At 34.2% G+C, this 9,931-nt stretch overlaps 1 protein-coding gene across 1 annotated transcript in view; it reads right to left on the minus strand.

Annotated features, from left to right (window-relative positions):
* Positions 1 to 3,554: 3,554 nt before the first annotated feature.
* The window catches only part of LOC107707621 (zinc finger protein 385D-like), a 71,841-nt gene continuing 65,464 nt past the window's right edge, over positions 3,555 to 9,931 (minus strand). The window contains exons 5-8 of the mRNA XM_016511697.1: positions 6,579 to 6,845; positions 5,083 to 5,264; positions 3,835 to 3,936; positions 3,555 to 3,587 (exon numbers count right to left, since the gene is read on the minus strand). Coding sequence (XP_016367183.1) covers positions 3,555 to 3,587; positions 3,835 to 3,936; positions 5,083 to 5,264; positions 6,579 to 6,845 — 584 coding nt within the window. The remainder of the gene's footprint in view (positions 3,588 to 3,834; positions 3,937 to 5,082; positions 5,265 to 6,578; positions 6,846 to 9,931) is intronic.

Raw genomic sequence — 9,931 nt, forward strand, 5'->3', positions numbered from 1 at the left:
AAGTGACAGACAAGCTTTGTGGCCCCAGTAGCTCATGTAATATTCATGAGATGTTTCCAGGGACGACTTCAGGTGAAAAGCCCGCTAACTCACCCCAACATACACACTCACGCGCAAACACACTCCTGCACATTTACATATTCATCTGTTTAGCAAACATCCCACTATATTTTTAACCTTGCTTTGACATGAATCAGCAGCATTTTACTTTGGAAATCATCCACTTATCTTCCCCCAAGTTCTGCTGTACACACACACACACATATTCACAAACAGGTATAACAGGGCTTAATTTGTATTGGAAAAAGCTGGATCTGGATCTGGAACTGGACTGCAAACACTGACCATTTTTGGAGGGCCTTAAAACTGTGAAATTAACTTTTATTTGACCGTCTTTGACGTCAGCAGCCTTAACATTCCTAACATCAACATCAGAATTAACATGACAATTTCCCTGCTCGAGCATGATCAGTCACATGACATTTTTCAGCTCAAGTTATTAGCTGAAACTTCTTAAGCTGTAACTGTATAAAATGCACATTTAAACCTGCCAGATCCATCACCAATATCTTATTCCATTATGTCTTAATGGACCCTTTTCACAGATGCATTTCCAGAGTTATTAACATGGTAAAACTAGCAAAGTATTTTTAATATTTTCATGTACATTTATAACACTATACTTTGCTTCTTTTTTTTTTACCTCTGCATTAAAGTTTTTTAGTTTTTCTACTTGGAAATTTCACATTTAATTCAATGTGGTAACTGGTGTTTCTTTATTTGTGAAATTTACTAGCAATTTCTGAGTGAAAATTGTTTCAAAGTAATTTTTTGAGGAAGTGATGGCAAATTTTTCATTACTTAATTTATTAAGAACAGACAACAATTACAATTATTTTTGTCGAATTAATGTATGATTAATAATACATTCTTAATTTTGGAAAATAAATGAGCAATTTCAGAGTGAAAATAGTTTCAAAGTATATTTTTTGAGGGAGTGGTGGCAAATTTGACATATTTCTCTTTTCTGACCAGCGTAATTGATTATGTAGATATTTGATATATGAATTTTTGATATGATTATGCTGATATGATATATGAATAGATATTTCTTCCTCTTTTGTGAAGTCATAGAAATGCTACTTTTTCTATTGAAGCTAATGGGAACCCAAAAATGATATTTGTTGTAGATTCCATTCTCCACTATAGAAGTTTATGATGACTTCTGTTTCTGAGAACCACAGAAATGTGAAATGGGTCCATTGACAAATGAAGCACTGCTGACCTGTTACACCAACAGCTGGAAACAGGAAGGGATCTTGACATCTAAAGCACTGAAATCAACAACAGAAAGACTTAAAGTGCAAAACAGCAGAGAAATACAACTTTTTATTTCACCCATTATTAACATCTCTGTGTTCCCAAACTCACCTTAAATTTACAAATCAGTCTTGTACTCTAAGCGATGATAATGATGAATCATGGTTTCCATACAGAAAAAAAACAAAAATCAAATCTCCACCAATACATTTATAGCTTAACGTCAGTGTGTCACAAGTAAATGATGATGCATAGTTACCTGGTTAGTTTTTTGTCTTTAAATTATTGCGATATCACGCATTGGATCTGGGTATGAGGTGAAGGAGGGGTTAATGATCCGATCCCCCAGAGGTCATAGTTCAAAGGTCAATAAGGGGCAAACAGTACAGGCGTGTGAGCAGTCCTGATTGGCCCCGGTGCAGGGCGGAGCAGCGCGGCGGGGAGGGACTGAGTCTGAAAGAGGGCGGGGTTATGGCAGGCACGCAGCGGGAAGGCGGAGCCAACAGCGGCGATCGCGGCGGCGACAGCTGCCAGGTGGGACGGCTATATATATACACACACACACCAAATTATAATTTTAACAATATAATTATTTTAATAATAATAATTCAAAATTATTGTATATGTTCATTTATTAAATGTAATTGCACCATATATATTAATGTGTTGTTTTTCACAGTGACAGAAATAAATTCCATAATAACTTTCATTTCTTATTTCATTATTAACAATAAAAAATATAAATAATAAATATAAAAGAAAAGGAAAGAAGGATATGCACACAAAAATATAGGCCAAAGCTCATGTAGATGTATCATTTATTAAATGTAATTGCACCATATATATTTAATGTGTTGTTTTTCACAGTGACAGAAATAAATTCCATAATAACTTTCATTTCTTATTTCATTATTAACAATAAAAAATATAAATAATAAATATAAAAGAAAAGGAAAGAAGGATATGCACACAAAAATATAGGCCAAAGCTCATGTAGATGTATTCCATCAAGTCCGCAAGTACAAAAAAAGTACCGCTGATTTAGGATTGAACTCAAAAACATTTTGCACTTGACACTTTCTTTGTACTAATTTTGTGGCCTCAATGGAATAATTGAGCATCGGCCTTTATTTTTGTGTGCAGATTCAATTTCATTAGTAAAACCTGTAGTCAAATGCGTTGTATTGCAGTTATACCCTACAATGCTATGCGATTCCAGCGATAGCTCACTATGTTGATGTTGCTCCAGACCCATATGTGGTTGTTCGTTTCCGTGGAACACCAAACAGTTTCAATACAACAACGGTTCAGAGTGACCGCAAGCACCACAACAGTAGTCCACATAACTCTGCGTTATCTTCCCAAACGTCTGAAGTCATATGATAGATTTTGTTTGAGGAACAGACTGAAATTCAAATCACTCACAGAAAATCTTTGAAATCTCATTTGTGTTCACAGTGAGCTTGACAGATGTGGTCACTATCAGCTGTTGTTGCAAGAAAGCGGAAAAAATATCAGCGTGCGGGTTTGGAACGACATGATGGTGAGTAAACAATGACAGAATTTTCATTTTTGGGCAAACTATCGCTTTAATAAACGGTCTGGATGTGTATAATTCATCAGGATGTGTTATTCGAAAGGAAAAAATAGTTTTGATAAGTGCTCATCAAAACATAATGGTTTCCTCGGTCTCTGAAATAACTTTCCCTGCTAACATACACGAGTCAAACAGGTGCTGATAGCACACTAATAAACTACATTGCTGTTCAAAAGTTTGGGGTCAAAAGTGTGATCAAAAGTTATTACAAAAGATTTCTCTTTTGAATAAAAGCTGTTCTTTCTTTCTATTCATCAAAGAATCTTCAAAAAAAAAAAAATATATATTCAGATATAAACCAGATATGTTAAATTGTAATAATGTTTCACAATATTACTGTTTTTAGTTTTCATAATTCGTTCATAAACATTAAAAGATCATACGACCCTATAATAATTTTTTACAATTATTTAATATCTAAAAATGTATATGAACCACCAACACATAATCTATACACTAATGAAGTCCTGCTATATATATATATAAAGTCATTTTTAAATTTTTTAAATATTACTATAATACTTCTATAATGATCAATGAAAAAAAATATATATATATATGTATATATATATATATAATATTAAAACATTAAAAGATCATACGGCCCTCTAATAATCTATACACTAATGAAGTCCTGCTATTCATTATTTCCACTGAACAGTTTTCCACTCTGAAATGTGTCACATCGTGAAAGATCAATGTATTGTGAAATAATTTCATGTTGTTGTTATTAAATATGGCATCACTCCATCATGCAACATCTGATTTTGAAACAGTCTGGGCTGACCCCATTATTTTTGCACCACCACTAGCATCACAAAACAGAACCGCCGTTATAGTTTTCCATTTCTATTGAAATGAACAAGGTTGCTGAATAATATTTTTCTCCAGGTATTGTTAAGGAAGCAGGAACCTACTGTCTGTTTGGCGGCTCCTCTTTGGGTTTTGGGGTAAGGACTGTACTTGGGTTTGTCTGGTTTCCCTGCAGCTCTGTCTTTATGGCGTCTGCTGCTGATATGCTGACGATACAAACACAGAATGTGACACAGATGTGATGAGCTGACAGACACCGTTTACAGATTCTATAACAGCGTTTAATGCTGTTATGAACTTTTCATACCAAATTAAAATACAATTTGCACTGCAGATTATTTGCCACGAGCATTTATAGCAAAACAAACCACTGCTATTAGCGGCACCAAAGCAGAATATTCCATCCTTTATTATTTATTTAGACTGAATGATGTTGAATGATTTTGATTTATGTTTCACTATGATTTATTTATTTTTAATATTGTTTAATATTGTATGGATGGTGGATATTTATATCCTCCACAAAATTACAGAAATCATTTTTATATATCTACATATACACAACTACACAACTAATTAAAGTAATTATTTTCCTTATTTAAAAAAAATTAAAATCTTAAAATCTTAAAATAAAAATCTATCAATTTCTATCTATCTGTCTATCTATCTATCTATCTATCTATCTATCAATATCATTTGATTATCAATTTCACCATTTTATCATGGTGCAATATGTCATGTGTTGTTGTTCATCTGAGGTTTTATTTTCCAAACTTTAAGACCTGCCAAGGACCAGATACATTTTTTTTTACATGTCCTGATACAGAAAACCGTGGAATTCAACAGGATGTCCTAACGTTTTCACATGACTGTATATATATCATTATAATAATTTATAACAACAATAATAGCGATAACAACAACAACAAATAATACTAATTAATACTTATTGTATGCTTTCATTTATTACATGGAATTTCTCACATCTTTCTTCAAAAAGCAATTTTTTAAAAACTTTTTAATCTTTCCATCTCCATAAAATAAATGGTTTAACCACTGCTTTAAAGCAGGTACCCTACATCAAAAATAGGCAATTATTACTATTATTTTAGTAAAATAGTAAACAATATTTCACTAAAATCTTACAAACCTTAAAATCCTCCAGTAGACTGACAACATTAGAGTTACTTTATAAATGAAATCTCACAAATAATATCTGTAGTCAAATGAGATTTTGACATTATTTTACTGAAATCCATGCAGCGATGCTTTTGATGCTGCCTATGTAATGCTGCCACATCATGCTGCGCTTTGGCTTTCAGAGTGACAGTCAAATGAAGTTCGGCGCTCACCTGCTTGAGCTGCGTCTCTGAATTGACGCGCACGTCGCAGGCTTCACAGTGGAATGTCTTGTTCTGCAGGCCCGTGTCTGCTTTAGCGGGTGCAGTCAGCTTGCTCTTCAGTCCGGGCCTGGGGAAGGATTTGATGGAGCCGATCCCACTACGAGCCTCCAGCATGGTTTTGTGTTTGGTGCCTGAGGAACAAAACATGGCGGGTTCAAAACATTTATCATCTTAATGATACGCATTCGCCAGAGAAAATAAAACCGTGAGGGCTGGATGGGGTCTTTAGTGCTGCTGATGCATCACATTTCAAAGTGAATTACTGTATATGTATTAGAACTAAGTATACACTAACTGTCAAAAGAGACATGTGACTGAATTTATGGTTCTCATTGATCTTAAACTAAAGGTCTTTGCTTTAATACTTGAAAAAAAAAATGATACAGATCAGCTGGATCAAAAAGTGAAGGAAAAGCAGCTTCTGTGACCTGCAGCTTTGGTTTCAGTATTTTTATGATTCATTTTCTCCTTAAGCATATTTTGTTCCAAATTTCCAAACCCAAATCAAGCAGCTCCACATCACAACATTTATCTGAAGCAAAAAGTGTTTCAGAACAGGCAGTCAGTAAGATTTCTAATGCTTTTAAAAGAAGTTTCTTCTGTTCACCAATGCTCCATTTATTTGACCAAAACACAGTAACAATGTGAAATATTTTTACAATTTAAAATAACTGCTTCCTATTTGGACACATTTTAAAATGTAATTTATTCCTGTGATGCGCAGCTGAATTTTCAGCATCATTACTCCAGTCTTCAGTGTCACATGATCTTCAGAAATCAGTCTAATATGCTGATTTGCTGCTCAAGAAACATTTCTGATTATTATCAATGCTGAAAACAGTTGTGCTGCTTCATATTTTTGTGGAAACCAGGATTTTCGGGATTCTCCGATGAATAGAAAGTTCAAAAGAACAACATTTATTCGAAACAGAAATCTTTTGTAACATTATAAATGTTTTTACTGTAACATTTGATCAATTTAATGCATCCTTGCTGAATAAAAAACATTAATTTCTTAAAGAAAATACTGATGACAAACTTGTGTGTTGTAGTTTGTGTTGCTAATTATCATGTTAATGTAAGCTAATTAGTCTGAAAAATGTCCTGAAAAATGTCCAACTTGCCAAAAATCATAACCGAGGTGCAGTATCTTGCTGTAGAATTAAAGTATTTTAGTAGTACTTAGATTTTTTACATTTCTTTTTTAAACTCTTTGACTCACAGTTTCTAATAAAGAAGCTGTTCATTGCAGTAATTTACATTTTTTACCATGACAAGAGTGACTTATTGCTTTCATAAAATTGCAGCAACAACAATATGATAAAAGGCCCTTTTTTTTAAAGGCTATGTTACTTCAGTTCTGTTGTCTTGCATGTGTCAGAGTAAGACCTGATCCTGTTCAATTCAGAAAAGCCTCAGTGCAGGCGCTCTGAGAAGCTGCTCACCACTGTTATGCGCGTCTAGCTGTGACGCAGAGTTGACGGCCACCTTACAGAGGGAGCAGTAGAGCAGACGCAGTGCTTTCTCATCCTCCGTCTCTGGACTGACTGCGGGGTCGTTCTCCTCCGGTTCAGGCGGGTTGGGCGTGATGGAGCGGCCGTCCTCTCCTCCTGACACTGAGGTAGACTCTGGCTCTGTGGGCTCCACGCTGGGGCCGGACCCCGGGGCAGAAGAGGGTGATGAAGGGGCCACAGGCGCTCCAGGACTCCCACCTGTAAAAGACAAATGACCTGTTATTGGTTAGTGTGATAGCGCTTTAGTGTTTATACCGTAGCAGATCTAGTTTAAAATAATAGTTTTAGGGTTATTATTGCAAGTCTTTTGTTTTGATCTCAAGTGTTTCATAATGTAATGCAAGCTAATTATGAATAATTGTTTGGTTTCCATTTATCAAGGTCCAAATATAAAGAGAAAATAATTGAAATTAAGTACCTTTCATTTTTAAAGTACTTAATTTAATAGATTATACAAAGATATATTATACAAAAAGATTATTCAAAAACTTTGTTGCTCAATTTCCAGCATAAATAACCACACACACACATACACAAACACACACAAAACTAAAAACAAATAATTATTAGTTCATATTAATTAATAAAGTATTAAAATAATACAATAAAATAATGTATTACAATGTAACAAGCAAACAATAACTCGTCATTTATTATGAATAACCATTTAGATAGTATCCATCAAGTTCTAAATACAAAGAGAAAATGATTTAGACTATTGAAAGAAAAAATTTTTTGGACAATTTCCTGCATAACTAACAAACTACATGGCAATTCAAACTGTACTTTTAATAAAACAATTATAATAATTTAATAAATTGCAAAAATTTAAATAAAATAAAACAAATAAATAAATACAGACTCATCATTCATTTATTATGAATAACCATTTAGTTTGCATCTATCAATTTTCAATTACAATGAGAAAATTATTAAGATCAAGACCTTTTCATTTTTATAGTATTTAAATTAATGGAGTATGCAATACAAAATCTAATTACAACTTAAAAAAAAATAGAACAACATAATAAAATGTAAAAATGAAATTATTACAAAATAAATAAATATTTGATAAACACATGCCTATTTTTCTAACTGAAGCACTGCACCGAATGCTATTGCGGCGCAAATACAAGTCAGACTTTTCTAATTATACACACATTATATTGTCCACTGGATGGATGAGTATTGGATTGTGTTTTGGATGAATAAATATGCAGCAAGCGCACATAAACACAAACCCTGATGTCACTGATGACTTGTCGACCTCTAAAAGCTCCTTCGTTGCCATTGTCAATAATACATGAGCACATTATTCCATCGAACGGCACTCTCGCGTTCTGGCTGTGAGTTTTTCCCTGAGTGTTGGACTTGCTTTGATTTGAAGACTTCCTTTATTTGTGCTGGAAAATAACTGTGTCAAATATCAAGATCGATGGCGCCACACGCCAGTATTACCTAATGCAGTCGACACTGAAATTAATTGCACCGAATAAGATAAACTGCCGCTGATTTTCCCCAGATGACAGGACGCTCTGATCAATGTCTGAGGTGTCTGAACTCTTTGTACAGTAATAACACAGAGGCTCTCTTCATTTCAGACCCTGGGGACTCAATCGATACTGAATTATGTCGTTCTATTTTGGTGACCAGTTAAGTAGAGTCTCTTATTTATCCCAGAGCTCCTCTTCGGATCATCTGTAAAAGAAAAAGAGGCATGGATGCTACCGAACGTCTCGCTCAAACTAAGACCAATTAGTTAACCCTAGGGCTTCAACAAACAGTTATTTTGAAAATCAATTAATCTAATGATTATTAGAATGAATAATAAACAAATTGATTATTGCACTGATTAATCAATAAACTTTCGACTTTCGTAATCAGTAGCAATTCATTAAAATATAGAGTTCACATTCTACACATATATATATATATATACATGGAGCGGGTGTAATTCTAACTGAAAGTGACAATGGCATAATTTTTTCATGGTTAATACTGTAAAGTTGCTTGCTTTTTAGCAGTCTAGTTATTGTATAACGCTCTATTACAAATGTGACGTGACTTACTGGAGCTGGTGCAAAGATTCATATTGCTATGATCAGATGCTTTCTTAACTGCTGTTTTCTCACTGCTGTCATGTTTGTTGTGTTTATTTTGTTATTGAGAGGAAAGCATCTAAACGTCACTCTTAGCAGAGTCGTAATGTTTGCTGACCACACAACGTTGCTTGCTTATATTGAACTTCTTTTTACCTCTAACTGAAGAACGGAAAAGAACTTCGCCACGAGTACATCCGGGGCTTTACACAGGACAATATATTTGTTCGTAGTTTTGTAAAACTTTCCCACACTCTACTGTTTCGGGTGCGTTTACATGTCTCATAAGCAGTGTTGCGCAAGTTACTCAAAAAAGTAATCCACTACAAATTATTAATTACTTCTTGTAATTTGTTTACATTACTGATTACTGCATTTAAAAAGTAATCAAACCTAAAAAATACACTACAAATTGAAACTCATAGTTCCTTCAGTAATTTAATATTGACTGAAAAATTACATAAGCATCAAAACAATAACTTGAACGATCACTTGCATTTTTTCCTGATAACTGCGAAAAGAACTTGTTTCATAACTTGTTTTCGTAATTTTTGATCGTACAGATATGAGTAATACATCATTTGAAACTGTAAAAGCTCTACTTTTATTTCTACACTCACAATATCAACAAAACATTGTTCTTTATAACGTACAATTTGTACAATTGTCTTGTAACAAATAGGGTGTGCTTTCTGCAGTCTCAGTCTCCATGAATATCTTCCTGAAACGCGTCATTAAAAAAACAAAAACTTAGCAAATACTTGACACACAGACATGAGAAATATATCTAAAGAAGGCTTGAAGTAGAGACCTGCACTCCCGCGGAACCCAACGCAACAGAGTGCGGCGCGGGACAACTCTTGATGGGCGAGTGCGGGTGCGGGCGGGAAGAGACTCGTGTGTGTGTGTGTGTGTGTGTGTGTGTGTGCGGGATGCGGGAGAATAAAATGATTCGCGGGACTCCCGCAAAATAGAAATTATCTAAACATAAAATGTCTAAAACATATAAATTGTTATTTATGTGTTGCACAAAAGCAAAAAGAACAACTAATAACATTAAAATGATTAACACGCGCAAGCTAGGCAGTTTTTCTATTTATTACACGTGATTAAAGGGTTGCGCAATGTAGCCAATCACAGACTCAGTTGTTGATTTCTGGAACGCAATGGCCAATCAGAGGTGAT

The sequence above is a fragment of the Sinocyclocheilus rhinocerous genome, unplaced genomic scaffold (assembly GCF_001515625.1).
Source record: "Sinocyclocheilus rhinocerous isolate Xijiao unplaced genomic scaffold, SAMN03320098_v1.1 scaffold235, whole genome shotgun sequence".
In the NCBI taxonomy this organism is placed as follows: Eukaryota; Metazoa; Chordata; class Actinopteri; order Cypriniformes; family Cyprinidae; genus Sinocyclocheilus; species Sinocyclocheilus rhinocerous.